This window comes from Taeniopygia guttata, chromosome 8 (genome assembly GCF_048771995.1).
Source record: "Taeniopygia guttata chromosome 8, bTaeGut7.mat, whole genome shotgun sequence".
NCBI classification, from domain to species: Eukaryota; Metazoa; Chordata; class Aves; order Passeriformes; family Estrildidae; genus Taeniopygia; species Taeniopygia guttata.
This window is the reverse complement of record NC_133033.1, coordinates 22232692-22251540: the sequence shown is the minus strand read 5'-3', so window position 1 is coordinate 22251540 and position 18849 is coordinate 22232692. Positions and strand designations below refer to the sequence as shown.

At 41.9% G+C, this 18849-nt stretch overlaps 1 protein-coding gene across 2 annotated transcripts in view; it reads left to right on the top strand.

The window, feature by feature from the left end:
• Positions 1-18641, top strand: part of CRB1 (crumbs cell polarity complex component 1) — a 93053-nt gene extending 74412 nt beyond the window's left edge. The window contains exon 12 of one of the 2 annotated variants that reach the window (XM_030279379.4): positions 17923-18641. In XM_030279379.4, coding sequence (XP_030135239.4) covers positions 17923-18138 — 216 coding nt within the window. In that variant the 3' untranslated portion in view covers positions 18139-18641. Of the gene's footprint in view, positions 1-11981; positions 13444-17922 lie in introns of those variants that run through there. The other variant, XM_072932637.1, reaches the window with a different exon arrangement.
• The last annotated feature ends 208 nt before the right edge of the window (positions 18642-18849 follow it).

Sequence of the window (18849 nt, the reverse complement as noted above, 5' to 3'; positions counted from 1 at the left end):
GGGCATTGAGAAGTTGGGAAAACATCCTCTCAATATACTCAGAATTAGAGGGGGTATACAAGACATGCAAATGGAAGAAAGCCAAAAAGCAAGCTCATGATTTTTGGAGATATGGCTTGTGATGCTCCATGTTGGTAATATCTGTAATGAATCCCTCTATGATACTGAGACTCAAACTGGTTTTCTGATGCCAGGGACTGTCACTCATAAAGCTGGGTAATGAGAAGTAACAGTGTTTGGGCTTGAGGCAGAATTAAGATTTCTGAAAAGAGGGGGAAGACAGCAGTGATGGAGACACTGGAAGGGAGAGCAAAGGGATTTGCATCAGCTGTGGGATGAATTAAAGCATATTCTTCACTGTGCTTGGAAAATACTCAAGGGGTGTTTCACTGAGGGCATGGCAGATTGTCTTTACTGACCATTGTTCTTACTTCTGGCCCTTAAAAATCCAGGCTCTGACTGAGCACTCTCTTCAGCCATATCTTATGACAATTTTAACTACAAAGAGCCCATGTGTTTCTGAATTTGAAAATATCCTTTATATATGCTTATTTAGATTTTCTTACTCCCAGATTACTGAGGAAACCAGATACAATAATCATTTACTCACTACACATGACTACAGTACATTGGTGAACCTAAAAATAGGAAAAAATCTGCTCTAAACTAACAGTGATGAAATAAGATTTCTTTCTTTCTTTGCAAATATTTTTTCTGCCCTGACAGCCAAAAGTTCAGCCAAGGGGGCATTTTACGTCTTTATATTAACTTTCAGCACTTGAACGTACATATTTATATCTTGAGTTAGTGATTCTCCCTAAAAATAATTAAACTCTTGTTTGCAATAAATTATTGAAAATTTCTACTTCAAAACCCACAAGGCTGGTTCTGAGAACTATAACCCTAAAAAGGCAATGAAATAAAAGCTGCAGCAAATCATCTTTCTCTGGTACTGAGATTACTATTAGTTGAAATGGATCTCCAGGGAGTAAAGACTAAATCCAGGGTTGGGTTGTTCATTTTACTTTGTGTTTCAGGAGTGCCTGAGCCCCATTAGACTGGGAGCACATCCTGCCAGGGCTGTGCCCTGCTGGTGCTGGCAAACAGCTCCAGCTGAGCTTTGGAATTGTTCTTTGAACATTGTCAGCAGCAGCACCTTTGGGACAGCACTCCCTCTCAAAACACACCCCCTCTCCTATTGTACCTGTGAATATCCATGAAACTTGAAAGTGGAGGTGGGTTTCATGTCCCAGAATTGAAGCTGTGCTTGGTTCACAGAGCTGCTGCCGTGTGCTGCACCACTGCTGCTTCCACGTTCTCTTCCAGCTGGTACCATTCCATCCTCCTGGGCACGAGGACAAGCATCATGCACTGGAGGTTATGATTCACACTTAATATCATTAAAAATACACTGATAAGCATGTTGGATATGTTCAATATTGAATCAAAATTCAATAAAACTCTCTCAGGCTTCCATAGCACAGACACAGGGAATTTTGATTGAATCTGCTCTACAGTGATTAGCTAATGCATTCATTAACTGGAAGGGTTAGTAATATGAACGTAGCAAATGATACTTAATTACAATAATTAATGCCTGGTGATTCATGAATAATGCATTCCATAGCTATTTACATATTCATACTTATGAGGCTATTAAAGGATAATTATCATTTGACTAAAAGACATGGACATCAGGAATGTAACAACCAGACTGTTTTCCCCCAGTCTCACTGTGGCTTTACCTGCATGTCTTGCTCTTGTACACCTCTACCTTGTACACAGAAATATCAACAGTATTTTGGTTTCAAGGCCTATAGAGTGATCTAATGGCAATCACAGCCCATGCAGGTTAAGTTTCCACCCTGCACCAATTCTAAGCCAATACTCCCATCAGTTTCTGTCTTGAGATTGCAAAACTCTGAAAGTACTTTGTTCTCTTTGCCATTGGTACTGATTTGTTCTTGTCCTGAACTTATGCTCTTTCCTACTGCAGATGGTTAGGACACTTCATACTTTAGAAATATTGGAAAAAATAGGAAAATTGGAAAATTAGGGTAGCTAGATTGGAAGCACCTTCAAATTGAAAAATTCTGCCCTAGATATCTGGTATTTCTGCTCCTATACACATATTTCAGCTCCATATAAGCAGATAATATGCTAGACTTCCCAGGAGAAGACCTTGAGAGTAATAGAGGAACAAAAATTAAAAAAGAAAAAAAATTAAATTCTTATTAAAATGTATTTTAAGGCAATAAGATAATTTTTAGTCTTATCCTAAGATTGAATGCCCAATGTTGACAACACTAAGACAGTGGTTGTCAGCACGGTCAGGCTGAGCTCCTGGGGAGCAGCAGGCTGTGTCTCAGCGAGGAGCACCTTTGAACCTGCTGTGACTTCTGTCCTCTCCAGAGCTCCTGCAGCCTCTTGGAAAAGACTGGTATGGACAGTGTAACATTTTAAAAATGACACCATTCTCTGAAGGGCCCTGTCCTGTTTCCACTGCAGGTGAGATGCCTCTAATGGTACAACCTCAGGAAATCAGAGGGGTTTAAAACTACTCACCAGCATGTTCTGACATCATACTGAGCCCAGCAGTGCTTGGGGACCAGTGGAGAGAGGACTGAATCCCTGCTCAAAACTGATGCCCTCTGCTTGCTGGGGCTCCTGCCCAAGCAGGGAGCAAGCCCTGGGTCAGCAGAGCTATCAATGAGCAGAAGCCAGCTCTCACCTGTCAGCTTCCCTGAGGCTCCCAAGACCTGTGGGAGGGAAATAAACACTCTGGGCTGTGTAACTTACATCCTGCAAGGCTGCTGCCAGAAGCATAAAGGGCATTTCCTGGGACTTCTGATTTACTCTCTGTAGTACCTTAATAGGTTTGAGAAAACCCTCATCAGGACAACTGTACAGCACAGGTAAACTTTTACAGTGTGATGATAGTCTATTGAAATAAGATTATTTCAAAGACTGAAATGAATTTTTACTTTTATTAGCCTGGCAGAGTCAGCATAACTGGGCTGGGAAAAAGCTGGAGTTTATTTGTTTTCACGTCATTTGTGTGGCTGCAGATCACCCACCATGGCAGAATCATTATCATTGATGGTAGGAGCCAGAGAGGGCTCAGCTTTATTCCAGTGCCAGGTCAAATGTGGGGTAAGAAGAAACATCTTTAGATTTACAAAATGAGCAGCCCTACTCTGGAAGTCCTTGGAAATGTCACAATGCCATTTTTGCAGTTGTTTTTCAGAGCAAAATGACTCCTTAATACCCGTTGCTGTTTTGTATTAGTCTGCATTCAGATCACAGGATTTGACTGAAACTTCTAAAAGGATATCGGATGAAACACATTTAATGTGTGTCACAACATAAGGTACAAAAACATTAGGATGCAAAGACAATAAGGTTATCTAATATGTCCTAACTGGGAAAGACAAGAAAGCTCTTCACGGGGCCAGGATTACTGCACGCATCAGTGAGAAGCAGTTGAATATTTAATGTGCATGGTAAATATAGGCAGAAAAGGGAGCCCAATGACATATGACAGCATAACACTCTGCAGTACAGGAATCAGCTCCAGCACGGTGTTCACATAACACTTTAGTATTCAGACTAACACATTTTGTCTGTACACCATCCTTTCTGTTGCAATGGCATTGTCTTCCCTATTCTCACCTTCTGATGTTTTCCCTGTGGACCCACGTCCACATCACATGGGTATTTACTTCAGTCATTGCTCACTTTATAACACATTCTTGCAGTCTGTGCCTGCATTGTTCAGATACTAAATTTTATGTCTTTTGTTTTTTTCTTATAAGTTTCATGACCTAATGTTCTTTTCTATTTTTCAGTTCTTGATATGAAACTCCATCTCTAATAACATCTGAAAAAATTACACACTTAACTAGGCTTATGGAATATTACTCCACTGAAAAGGAATAAAAATAATTCCTGTTCTGAGAATCTGAAAAAAATTTGGTTTCAAATGATCAAGAACATTTATCTATTTTGATACAGAGAACCATTTAAATGAGAGGCAAATCTTGTTACACAAATAGCTGAATATTCTACCAATCTAAATGTGCAGCAAACACTGCAGTCCTTAAATTTATTCAAATCATATTTGGTAGAACAAATTTTCAAAAAAAACCGGCACTGAAGTAAAAAATGTGATACTGCTGTAATTCAAAGGACAAGGAAATCAGCAGCTTTACAAATCTTTTTAATTATTTAGAGTGAACAGATTTTGCACCAGTGGAGACAGCTTTGGTTGTTGGTGGTCCCTGTGAAATGATAGGGTAGGGATTCTGGGAATTCTCAATCACATTAATACTTTAGGGTCTAATTTATCCATTACACAAATAAATGGAAATACTTCCCTTTCTGTCTGGGGAAGCACTGGTAACATCACAAGCTGTCCTCTTCTAATCCCCAAAGGGACAGGACCCTCTGTTCCCTCTTCTCCAAGCAGTAATCATTGGTGGGTGAATTAAAGGTGCAGTTGCTTCCCTGCTCAGCCTATGACAAGACCTTTTCTCCTGTTGACTTTGAATCAGTTATGCTGGAACAGGATGCATACAGTGAGCACAGCCTGGCTGACACCTGGGAGATGGTAATCCTGGAATACCACCACCAACAAAAAAAATACCACAACCAAAAACCACAACCAACCAAAAAAAAAAAAACCCCAACGACATAAAACAAAAGTACACATGCACAAAAAACTAAATACCCAAAAAAACCCCCCAACCCAAGCCAAAATAAACTCCAAAGGAAAGCCCAAACCTGCTCCCAATTAAAATCAGTGACAAACTAGAGACTAAGCTCCAGGAGGGCCTTGGCAACAGCACCTCTTCTGCAAGGCTAATTTCACTCTGTATTCACCAATGCTAATGCATGTGTCTAGTTTTATCTAGGCTCACTCTAATCCCTCAGTGGAATGTCAGCATAGGCACAGATTTTATACAGGGATTTCACTGTTGCCTTTTTTTATCCCTAATGCTACCATTTTGTGAACTAACCAGAATATTGCTAACCACTTCACTAACCAGTGAAGGACACTGCTGTGTCTCTTGGAAAACTGCACTTGGTCCTTTCTTATTTTATTGTTCCCTTTAATCAAACACAAACCTCGTTCAGGCTGAAAGAAAATGCTTGGTTTCTGTACATATGAAATGCAACATATCCTTCAAGGCAGACCTAATGCCAGTAGTAAAGGTAGAGTCTTCTGTCACTTTCTACAGGTTTGGAAGTCATTATCCCACCCAAATGTTCGCCTGTCCTTTCAGCAGGTGATACTGTCAGTGGAACCCCAGTGGTAGCTGTGGATCTGTCTGGGGAATGATGAGTCCCAAAAACCCCTCAGTGCTGCCAGTGTTGCCATTTCTGGAAACCATGAAAAAGGGTGGTTCTGAAGGAGGTCCTGGAGGCACAAAGTGATACTGAGGGAAATGCAATTCCACAAATAAGGAAAATCATAAGTCAAATGTATTTGTAAAAGTCAAACAGATGGGGACAGCGCTGAACACCTGGGCTGCATCTGAACACAGGAAAAATGACTTCATTATTTCAAATGAATGCTTGGGACACCTCTGTAAGTGCCCAAGTGTTATTATCTTGTCCTTCACTAGGAACTGGACAGAGAGAGAATCTACCCCGGGATGCTTTAAACACTTTAAATCTACTAAAGCATTATTGGTAGAACCTGCTGCTAAGGAGTAATCTCCAAACCAGTGAAGTTCTCTAGATGGAGTAGGCAGGAAAGCTAAATTTCCAATCAGTATCAGCTACCCACTCTGCCTTGGAGGAGCACTCAGGCTGCTCAGACTGCAACTGGCCTGAACCCAGAGACCTGAAACAACTTTTTTCAATTCCAGAAAATTTTGAGTCAATGATTCCTTGCTTCTGATAATTTCTTTCTATCCTCTCCAAAAACTACTGATGAAGGAGGAAGCAGAAGTATTCTTCCAGGAGAAAACACTAATGTATGAAACTTCTGCCACAATAAATATATAACTTGCCTGATTTTCTGATTACCTTGCTAATGCATCTGAGTTTGGGAATATTTTAAGGAAGGATGCAAGTCTCAATCAGAAGCGTTACTCAGAGCCATACAAAAATGCATTTTGGAAATCACTGACCACATTTTTAGTTGAATTAAATTGTCTATTTATGGGTATGGAAAATACAGATAGCCAGCAAGCAAAGATTCAGGTCTGTGAGACCTCAGAGTGGAACAATCTTGAACACTGCAACATGACCACAGGCAGGTGCTTTAACAAAATGGGTCATCACTGGCTTGAGGCAGGTACCACTAGTGAGGCTGGTGGAGCCAGATCCTTCCAATGTCTGCAAATATATAAAACCAAACAGGCTTGAATCTGTAATGGTCCCACGGGGCAGGGAGTTGACCCTCAGGAACAGAGGAGTGGGGACTGCACTCAAGGGCATTTGCCTGAGAGGAGTCCTGCCAGGCCATCCTGGGAGAGATCATCTGTCCTGGTGCTCAGCCAATAAATAACAACAGGTCAGTTGATGTGGAAGTATGAGTTTAGTCCAAATGCTGACTGTAAACCTGTAGTAGGCACATATGAGGGATTTATTACCAGTGTAAATGCAATATTGCAGTTTAAACAACAGAGAATGCCATACTTCACTCCAAAAAATAGGTCATACAGTAAAAATGCCTAATGGCAACAGCTCCATGAAAGATCACCTGTCAGGCCCAAGTTCTCTTGCTCAGGGCTTCCAGCAACTGAGCAAACACCCAGCCAGGCAGAGCCTGGAGGGCACAGCCTGAGCCAGAGCTCACCAGTGCCACTGTCAGGGCAGTGCTCGAGCAGGCCAGGGCTGTGCTGCCCTGGTGTGACTGACCAGCAGAGTTTGGGCAGAGGGGAGATTAAATTCATTCACCATTTCCACCGTGGGCTGTCTAACTGGTCCTGGGCTAATTGTGTTTCTATTTCATGCCTCAGTTCCCCTCTCTGACCAAAGGTTGCTTTAAAGGCAGTTATTCTCCAAACTGAAAATACTGAAAAAGAAACAAGGCACCAAGGATGGCGCTGATGAGGAGGAACCGCTCAGGCTGCCCATTCCACAGCAGGCAGACACATCTGAGACAGGTGGAATCAAAGAGGGGTTGTACCTTACCCCTGCAGACAGAGGTGACCTGGCCCCATGCACTGTAGAAAACGTTACTTTCAGCCTGTATTGGGAAGATCTGAGTTACACAGACCTGGCCAGAAACAGGGTGAGCTGGCTTCAGAGTCAGTACACCTTGCCTTGGAGGACCAGAGATAAATTCAGTGAACTGAGTCAGCAGATTTCTTTCCCATTTCCAAGAAGTATGATCTTCAAGAAAATATGAAAGTGTAGGAATTCTTCTTAAAAGAAAGACATTGATAGGGTTGCCATTCCTTCCCAGCATATCAGAGTAAAACTCTCTAATCTTTAGTACAATGTATTTTCTGTTAGTTATCTTTAGGTGGCAGTAAGGTAAAAGCATGGAATAGAAAGTTAAAACAAATTTCTACTGCATTTTCTGAGACCTTTCTCTCATGTGCTGTGCTGGCTATTACACAGAAAGTGACTTTCTAAAACATTTACATCTTCAGCAAATACCCAAAAAGCAATTATCAGAGTTGGCTTCATCCAGTTCACATTCAGATGCAAACCTGTTGAATGCCAGCAATACTGATACAATGCTATTAATACATTGATGCAATGACAGATCCCATATTAGGTATGCAGTACTTGATCCAAGAATCCCTGAGGACAGTGGTGGGATTCAGAGGTAGGCACACACTCATATAATTCTATCAACAAGACAAAAGCACACTTAAAAAAAAGAGATAAAAGTAACTCTGCTAACAAATGAAAGGTCTAAGTCAAGTCTGAATAATTATTAATATAGCAGTTTTTAGATGTTTTTTTGTTTACACTTTACCTACTTGCACCTCTTCCAAAGTCTCTCCTGAAGATAAATGATTTTTGTTATCTCAAATCAGCTTTCTACTAGAAAAAAAAAGCAAAAACAAAACCCAAAAAACAGCCAGTGGGATAAAAACACACTGAAAGTTTTTATCAAGGAATATAATTAGCAAAGTAACATGACAGTGTCACTTAGCATGCTAAGGCAAATATTATGTAGTCAATAAAGGTCTATCTTATACTATTAATATTTACAGTTGGAAGCAGGAGATGGCTGCAATCAAAGTGCTGCTCCCAGCAAAGGCTCGCTGCTGACTCGATACCTTGCTGTCTGACAGTGTGAAACAGTCACAGCACTCCTTACTTCATCACCACTTGACAGCATCCTATTAATGCTAGGTAGCAACACATGGCTGGTTTGCAGGAGCTCAGCACCAACAATGGAGAAGAATTTCATGGAACAGTTTTGAGATCATTGCCTTTGCTTATTAGCAGAGAAGCAGGGATGGAAAGTGTCTGGCAGTTACAAAATTGGGCAGGAATTGTAGAACCTGTGCCATGCCATACACAGCTGACCCACCTGTTTATTGTGCATTACTGGACAGAGCAGTTTCTCCTTCCCACAGGGCTCTCAATTTCAGCACTGAGTTTCAGCAAGAGAACCAGGACCTGGGGGAAGAGGACCAGAGCCTGCTACCCATGGTCACAGGCAGGGACCAGAGCCTACAGGAGGAGGCTGCACCCTTTATATGCTGGGCTTTGATGGGTCCTTGGGGCTGTTCTCAAAGACCTGATAACAGAAATAAATAACACCTACCACTAATGTCACTGATTAAGAAAGACATCTCAACTGTCATGTGCTGAAAAGTGGAGTTTTGAGCGACTCCACATTGTGCACAAGTCAGGTTGTGCAAATCCATCACAGTTAATTGAGACTGATAATTCCTAATACAGGCAAATCATGTCTGGTAAAAACAATGTGCAAGGAAACACGTTAGTGAGAAGAAATAACAAGCAGATATTCACTCAGACAGTACTTCCACATTGCAAATACTTCAGCAAAATCTCTCTTGCCTTTTTTTATCCCCCTGTACAGAAGAGATTGGAATCTAGAAGGACAGATTAAACATACATGGAAAAAATCAGAAAAGCAGAGGTTTGCAGTAGGAATGGTTTAGTTGCTTCCTTGTCTTAGCTGCTGATAACCTACATTACCCTTCCCTGCCCCGTTCTCTTCTCCAAATTTTGTCATTACCATCAGCCCCATCTTCAGTGTCACATCATCCTGCACATGCTGCTCTGACCAACATCTGTGCAATCAATGAAGAAAACAGTTTTGAAATCCATTCTTCTTTCTTATAATTTTAACTATTTCACTCTGTCTACTGAACCTCTCTCCATCTCTTTTCCTTGGAAACTGTCCTGCCCTCATCTTCAGCACTGTAGCATCTTTTCTTATTCTTCTCCTGTTTGGGGGTTTAACCTCCTGACCCCTTCACACTCACTTCGCTCTCCCATGACAGCAGACTTCCTCAAAAGGCCTTCGTGCTCTTCCAAATCCCTCTTCATGTTCCACTTCTACTGTGGAACCTACAGGGATGCAGTAAACTCAACCTGGCCACATGCAGGGAAAAACAAAAAGCCAGCGTTTTCAGTAATATCCTTGAGTTTAAATATCTCCTATTTCTTCCTGCAAGATGCTTGCCTGATGAGGCTTTTATCCACCACCAAGATGTACTCACACAGAATCTGCTGTCTCAAAGCTGCAAAGCGGTTATCCCCTGTGAAGAAACACCACCTGATACACTGTGCTGGCAGCCACGCACAGAAATAATTCTGTATGATGCCCCAAAGCATTTCCCAAACTGGAAAAGGATGTTGCACCCCAGAGACTGACACCTTTACTAAAACATTTGTCTAGTCTGCTATATAGCAGCTATGGGACAAACTCCTCCTCAGCATGGCTTGCCTGGATTTGCACCAGCTATAGATTTTTCCCTCTTATGCTTTCAGACTGCAGCAGATGGTGAAGTTCCTACACCAGAGGCTGTCGATAGAATTTTAAAAGGCATCTCATAACAACACATTGGAGCTGCACATTTAATCTGTGCTGCACCACTCGGATGATCTTAAAAAGAGCTGGAACACTTACAAAATTAGCACTGGCAGTTGCTGCAGAAGCGCTATCGAGGAGCTTCTCAAAGCCCACAGCTTAATGAGAGCTGCCCTCCCATACTGCCACCCAAATCACTTCTCTCTGTGCAACCAACACTCCGCTGCCTAAAAGGCATTCAGCAATCTGTGAGATACTGATCCAGCAAAACATCTGATGCAGATTTTAAGGGGCTGCTGATGCACTTCTGGCTCTTTTGGGTGCATGGCTGAGCTCATGCACAGTCCCAGCCAAAACCAGGACTGTTGTTCCTTTTGCCTAAGACAGACCATTCCAGAGGTACTAAACTCCTCTGTTTTCATGTCTGGCCTGCTTGCATTAAACAGTTAATACAAACCAGACATCAATACTACAAGTAGTTAAAGAAATTATAGTTACTGTCGGTAGCATGGTATTTAAAGGTTAATTCCTAAAAGTGAGCCTTCCTAGCAGGAAAAGCTTCTTGGCCAAAAGGCTAGTACTGCCAGTAGAAGGCCACCTAAGCCATGTATCAGCACTGAGGAGGGGGCAAACTGCTCTGCTTTAAACACAGCACTGTTTCAAGTGATCTGGGAATGGTCCTGCAGCCCAGTGTGGGGAGGAGGAGGTCTGGGTAAGCTGGTCTGACTGGGAGATCAGGACTAATGTGAACAACACCCTTGTTTCACTGAAGTCTGCTTTACAATTTAGTTGCAACGCTTCAGAGAGCTCCATCTCCAATCTCCAATTTCTTGCTCCACTATAATTAGAACAAACCTCCTCATTAACTTCTGTAGTGTCACAACAGTGCAACTTCACGTGCCAGGAGGGAGGCTGTCAGAATTTCTTAATGAGGTGCCTTCTCTGCAAGCCCAGCTAAATCCTAGACTTCAATCATCTCCATCTTCTTCCTTTTCTCACAGACTGCCACAGACATAATTCTTCCTTCATAGTAAAGATTGCATTTTTATGATCTATAACTGGTCAAGCCAGATGACCAATTTATCATTATAGCAACTAACATGAATTCCCTCTATGTTTTTTCCTTGATTTCAAGAACTGTCAGAAAACTGAAAGTTGATGTTTTTCAGGAAGGAATCAATTAAAACTGTCAGGTGTCAACTAAGACAAACTATTCAAACTACATTATATAAAAAGCATATACTATAAAGAAGTTGTAGTGAACATAATTTTTTCAGAGACATTTCAAGAAAATATTCAGACAACAACACTCACAAGAAAACAAAAAAAGAAATCTAAAATATTACTTAAAATCTTTCTTCAAGATGAACTGCCTAAATACTGTGGATATTCTGCACACGTCAGAATTAGTCACCTAAGTTTTTTCTTCAGCAATGTCCACAGGGGCAGGTACAGGACTCAGAGTCTCATTCAGGCCCTTCAGACAGTGGGATTGTATTCCCCTGCAGCTATCAGGAAAATAACTCAGGGCTGATGGCAGAAACAGCAACAGCAATGCTGGAAATTCAAGATGATCTACAGCTCTTGATGTAATTCAGAGATATTTTCAGGGGGAGGTGAGGGACAACAGGGTAGCCTCCTCCCAGTGAACATGGGGCCAGCAGAAGTTCCTAAGATGCAGAGGAAAAAGCAGTGATGCTACCTTGGGGTGTTGTCCTGCATACAGAAGGCACCAGGGCCAGTTTTTGGCACCTGCAGCCCCCCCTGAACTGGAGCTCTGGGCTGGCTGACTGCAAGGGAAACAGCCACACCTTCAGCCCACTGAGATCTTCTTCAGGTGTTCAAGGCTCCACAGCTGAATCTGATCCTACAAACTATCCCTTTCTTACTCATAAAGGAAGCAAAACTAGAGAAAAAGCCCTGCAATGGCCTTCCTAGGTCTGTTTTAAACTCTTACTTTCTGCTTCTCAATCTGAGAGAATTCAAACACTTTTCTTACCAGATAATCCTGAAACTTGTTAGGCATCGGGTCTACAGCACAGCAAATACTGCACCTTTCAGGAGTCACTTCAGGGGACAAGAGGAATGTCTGTACAATGCAGCTGCCACTTTTGAAGCCCACAAGACGAACTGGAGAGTTCTGAGGTGTGCAGAAGGAAAAGGAGTTGGTGGTCTCACTGATGACAAACAGTGGAGAATCAGCTGAAGTGCACCAAGTGCTGCTTCCTTTGTTGCCTCAGGTACCAAAGCAGCAAGGAGTAAACTATTCAAGGACCTGAAAAATAACTGTGTATAGACACACGCAAAGATCAGTGCCCACATGGAAACAGCATTAAGCAGGAAACCAGGAAAAACCATTAAAGGACAAAGCAGTTAAAGAAAATAGGTGATGTTTATAACATCTTAAAAATAGTTTGCCTTTTCCAGTGGCCTGTGCAGTGTTTGGCTTGACGTGAATCTGTGCTCCTTAAATGAGTCCCAAACAGATTATTATTATTATTATTACTACTACTACTTGAACTCAACAGCCCAACAGCTCTTGGAACATGGTGGCTGGTGTTTAGCACAAACACAGCAGCTACATTTTGCAGGTGATGTGAGAGAGAGTAATAGGCCACAATTTGCTAAGATGAAAAAAGAAAATCACAGAAAAGGGACTTCCTGTGCCTTCATTTAATGTACTAATAAAAATTAGAACAAAGTCAATATATATATTTATGGCCACTTTATTGCTGTTGAAAATAAACTGTAGCCTCACAGGCTAGGGTTATCAGTGCATCTCATGGTAACACATTTGTGTGTGCCTGACTGGATTTCTTCTTAAACTGCACAAATTCTTACTCGAATTCAGCCTGTAAGAGAAAAAAGTTCCAATAAGATGGCTGTAAATCCTCTGTGAAATGAACTCAGCATATCTGTGGGTCTTTTAATCAAGTAAATGGCTTTTCTCTGGCTGCTCACTATTATCCCCATATGCCCCCAAACCTTTCAAAGTAATTCTGCCATGGATTAGGACTGCTCAAGACAGTTGTTACCACAGCAAATGGCTGTGATTTGGAGGCAGTAAATCTGGGCAGCACGGATCAGATGTTCTTACCAGGAATGAGCTGATAACCTTGTGAGTGGTGTCAGGATTCAGAATCTGAGACTTCCCCAGGAAAAGCTCCAGTGCACACGAGCAGCTGCAGAAATCCCAAAAAGCCCCGCACGTGGCAGGGAAGGGAAGCCTCCAGGGTTTGTCAGTCCCTGTGTTTTAAAGCCTGCCTTGATGTCTCTGTCTGGAGATGCATCCAGAACCAGGCACGTTCTGAGCAATGCTGAAATGGAGGTGGGCTAATCCCTCGTGCCCAGGCACAGAGGCAGGCAGCTCCTGCCTCCAGAGCACGTCACACCTCCCACACCCCACTGACACCTCCAGAGAACATCTCCCCAGGCAGCAGCACCCCAAGGAAGCCCTCCCTGCCTCCTTCTCCATTTCTCTGCCAGCACCACGGCTGCATCCTCCTTCTCTCTCTGCTCTGGCTCAGCCCTGGTGTCCGTGGCCACACCACTCATCCCTGTGTGGCCACAAGGCAGGATCAGCTCAGCCCAGCCTTGCTGATGTGACACACACAGGAGGAGGAGGCCCTGTGCACTTGGCTGGGCTCCCCTGTGCTGTTCCACTTGTCTTTGGCACAGGTGGAAACATTCATTACAGCAAATCCCGAATATTCCCTCTTATAAAACAACCATTTGGGAAATGGCTTGCTTTAAGGTAAGCAAACATACACCTTTTGATAAAGGCTGATAAATCCCTCTAAGCTCCAACTTCTGAACTGGGCCCTTCTTACTCAAAAAGCAGATCAAGGAACCAAAGCAGAACAATAAATCTATTTCCATAACCAAATGAAAAAGCAAAACCCAGAGCTATAGTGAAATGTCACTCGAGTCAATTACTTATTTTATGCAATCTAAATATTAAAAAAAATAAATTTGAATTTAATAATTAAAATAACCCTAGAAAAAGTAATCAATTTTGAAGTGAAACTACTAGTGCAAATCCAAAAGACTTGATTTTAGAAAAAGACAAAGATTTTTTTTACTTGCATTTTCTCCTGTCTTTGCAGACGAAGCTATCCACTACGTGAAAACTAAATTCAACCATGCTTTTCTTTCTTTTTTTAAATTTTTGCCAAAATAAACTTATTTTGCTCCAGCTGACATCCAAAGGTATATAAATAGAACATCCTAAAAAAAAAAAAAAAACCAAACCTAGTGAGAAGCAGATAGACTTTCCAATGGTAGCAAACCTCATTTTGTTGGTGTCATCTTGCCATCAGCATCCATTACCACCAAGGATGCAGCTTTTACTGGCAGCTCCTCTGTATTAGGGGCTCTTAAAACTGTTCTGTCACCAACTATCTTCTAAACAGGCTCATAAGATAATTCAGGTCAGAAGAGTCTTCAGGAGGCCTTTCAGTCCAGCCTCAAACTGTAATGAGAATCTCTAAGGTATTGCCCAGCCAGTTAATTAACCCTCCTTCATTTACCTTGCATATATTTAGTTATTCATAAGCAGTGCTGAAGGTACATTCAGAAATAGCTGTGATCACCATGTGTTATTTACTGGCAAGAATTATTTCTGACAGGCAATCCCAATGTATGGAGGCACGGGTGTCGCATAGGCTTCCCTAATAACAAAGGTTTGCAGCAAAAAAATTCAAGAACTTGTTTCTCTTCACAAGCTTCCAGGTGTCCTGTGGTAGTTTTTTTCTGCCAAGAGAAAATGAAGTTTGTCTTGTTCTGTCCATTCCTTTCCAAGCTTTCCTCTTCTGCTTTTGAAGCTCTAGCCAAAGAACACCCCTTGCTGGGTACTCTGGAACAGCCTTGTGACAAACACACCAAAACACTGTGTGCTGCCATCTCTCAGCCCGTGGGGAAGGGAATGGTGATGTGAAGCTGAAAAGTGAATTAGAGTGTGGTGGTCCAGTCCCTCAGGATGCCTTAGACCCAGCCAGGGGATCTGAGGCATGGATGGAGTGCTGAGATGAGCAGTTGCACACGTGAGCAGCCCAGGGCACTGAGAAACATCCCAGAGGTTCACAGTCAGACCCATACATGCTGGAAGCACCAGCAAGGATTTACCAGAAAAGCCTGAAGCACTGACACGGGACATTTAATTTCAAACTGCATTTTTAGTGACCACTCCCTTCTATTATGCAAAGTACACAGTATGGTCAGTGACAGAAAACCTCTTTTCCACTCTTTCAGCAGCACTAATGTTACTAAAAATGCTGTTCAATCCTTTATTTGTGGAATCACTAGTTACAATTATTTTAGTCTATCATCATCACCGAACACACAGTGAACAGACTCTGAGATGACAGGGGACAGAGCTTTTCAGATATTTTTTTCCAGATCAGCCAGCTGATTTTCCAAATTAATTTAACAATTCAGCCATTAATTGCTAGGGAAGCAGTTGATTTTGATGGGACCAGACTGCAGAGCCTCCTGGCAGCTCTTGTTACCAGTCCAGTGCAACTGCCAAGGGGGTACCTCATACTGGAAACTTTGGCAGGGAGCTGTGGGGTGTTAAACCAGGGGACAGCACTGGAACAATCAGGGGGTTTTGATCAATAGAATTCACCTTAAAAGATGAACTAAAGGCCTTGTCTTCATATTTAGAAATTAGAAGCAATATAGACATAGAAATAAAGTTAGCTTATGTATCTGATCATGGTAAACCCCCAGCTTTCCAGATATTAATCAGTGGGGTAACTTCTTTTACATATTGGCTAAAGATGGGTAATGTTTCTCTAATAAGTAACTATTGCAAAATTTAAAAAAATACCTGTTATGATGATTTTAATTTGAGAATGACATTTAGATGTGTGACTCCATTTTAGCACAAGTTTTTTCTTCACCTCAATTCTTTGTAAAATTTCTTCTTTGAGAAATCAAATTAATTGGAAGGTTATAATAAATGAAAAGATACAGAGAGACATGCTTGCAACAGGAATGGGAAGAGTGTGGACTGGAAAACTGGAGACTGAATTCAGAAATTTCACATATCAGAGGTGAGGCCATACCATCCATTTGCCTGTGGTAGTGAATTTCTCTTGCAAATGGCCTGTTCAACCCCAGGATCAGAGTTAACCTGGACTATCTTAGTACTTATTTTCCCAGAGCAGGCAATGAAAATAAAAGAGAGTTCCTGAGAACAAAAATACCATTAAAAACTTGCCGCCTCTCTGAGACTAGAGGAACAAGGGTCATATAGTCCAACAGAGTACAGAGCAAAACTAGGATATCAAATGTATCTGTTACACCATCCAAAGATGAAATAACCTTCCCAATCCAATCCAATTTAATAGACCAACATGCTTCATGCCACCTTGTTTTAGAGTAGTAGTCATTTGGTCTGACACCTGCATGATGTTATTTCTATTGGGAAAAATGTATTTAAAATCACAGGGACCATATATTTAGCCATCAAGGACAAAGGAAAATATCCTAGTCGATCATTTATCCCCTGGAGAGAACCCCTGAGCCAAACTTGCTTTTACTATTATAGCAGGACCTTTTACATCAGTGTGGAATTGGAGAGAGGAAGAAAGAGGCAGGATTGTTTTAACGTTTTCCCTCTGGCATTGCTGCTCTCCAGCAGAGGCACGAGTGCAGGGATGCACACCCAGAGTGTCCATGTCCAGTGCATCCATCGCTGAGTGCAAAATCATCCTCGTGCTCTGGACTGGGATTGCCCTTGTTGGAAATGGCACTAAAACATCCTGCAACATGGAGCATCTAACTGGGAAACAGGCTCTGACCCGCTGTTTTCTGTTTCTAAGTATTTGGGGATTTGAAAGTTCAGCCTCAAGCGCGCATTCATCTCGGGCAGTTCAGCTGTCACTTGTAATACAGATCAAAAGATGATGGATGGCAGAATCTGCCCAGAAGTTCAATTCCTGCTAGGGTCATTCTGTCCATAGTGACCAGTTTTCTACACTAACTACATCATTTCATTGCTCTCCTCACCATAAGCATTTTTTACACATGAAAGTGCATACTTAGATGTGTACAAAACGTTCATCTACCAACTATAAAATTTCTCTGGTCTGAAGCTTTCCAGCTGACAGATTGCTTTATGTGCACTCTGCCTTCTGACATTATTACATCTCCCACTGCCACATGAAAAATGTAAAAAAACCAAAAAATCAGAGCATCCTTACATTCATCTTGTACTGTACTGCTTATTTTTCTGTAGATGAGCCTATGAAGTCTGTATGTGGAAGAGCCACATGAACATTTTAAAACTTACTTGTGAAAATACTGATTATGCACTATTGTGCAGCTTCTATATGCTTACTTCACACAAACATGCTGGTAGAAAAGTTTACTGGTAGGAATGTCTGTAGAAATACTACATTTCACAATATTTAATGTAAGTGAAATTCCTATATATGTAAGTATATATATATATATATATAAATAAATATTCATATAAGTTTCACTCCTCCAGCAAGAAATGTAACTCAATATGTTCAAATTAGCTCATAGGAATAATAGGAATAGTGAAATAGGAAGGAAATACAGGAATATAGGAAATATAGGAAATTTCTAGGAATAATGAATTTTTATTGAAGTGGTTAAAAATTTGCTGAATTATACTGCAGCCCACAGATAAATTAACTTGCAGGTTATTTTCAAGGTAAGAAAGAAATGGGTCCTTACAGCAAATTCATCTGGCTTGAACAGTAAACATCCAGTCACATTCTGAGGAGTCCAAAGGATGAACTCACATTCATGGGGTTAATGTAGCTCCCTACAATAAATGGTGCTTCAGCAGGAACTCACCGATATGAAGCCCCGTCCATACAATGTTTCTGTTTTCCTTCTGGGGTAGCCCAGGTGTGTTGAGTCCTCTCTTGGTGGCAATGACGTTGCAATGCTTTCCATCCTTGCAGCTGGCAGCTGAGTTGATGTCGAGCGCGTTCGCGGCCGTGGGCGCGGTGACGCTGGCCCTGCTGGCGCTGCTGGCCCTGGCCGTGGCGCTCTCGGCCGTCACCGCCAGCAAACGGGCCACGCAGGGCACCTACAGCCCCAGCCGCCAGGAGAAGGAGGGCTCCCGCGTGGAGATGTGGAACATGGTGCAGCCACCACCCATGGAAAGGCTCATCTAGGAGAAAGCAAAGCCACTCCTCCATCCTCGGACATGGGACACTGTACATATGTTAGATATATTCATTTCCCTTCTGATCAATATTACAATGATTTTTTTCACTGCTTTCCTTTTAAGTTCAGTAGTGAGCCAATGACATTTATCATTGCTTTGGACCAGCCCATCCAAGGACAATTTTTATTTGCACTGGAAACTCCAGCGTTGATAATCAGCAGTAGGCATTACGGACAGTAATGGCTCCTGGGATAAATGTAACTGTCCTGAGCACCACAGGGATAACAGTGCTCCTCTGCTCTCTCCTTCGGCTGCCTAGCAATCACTGCTGCAGAAGATGATGCAGACAAATCAACTAAGCCTGTACAATAAAGACATTGTAATTCTCTTATCAAAGGGTTTAGTACTAGAGCTGTGTCTCAGTGTATCTTCTTTCATCTGTTAATCAGGGATTAAAAGGAAGCCGTGTGAAAACTCTCCAAAATAAATGCTTCAATTTTGTTTTTCTTCCTTCTGGTTCTTTCATTTTACTTGCTGCCCCTCCAGCTTCACTAAGACCAAGGTGAAATTCATTTCAATTTCCACAAAAGCACATACTTCTCTTAGGATAAAAGACTGTGGCTTAAAATACTCAGTGGGCACAACCTGACCTGTTAGGAGACATGAAATCTAAATATCCTAAACAAATTGTGTGCATCCACACTACTGCCTTTTTCCT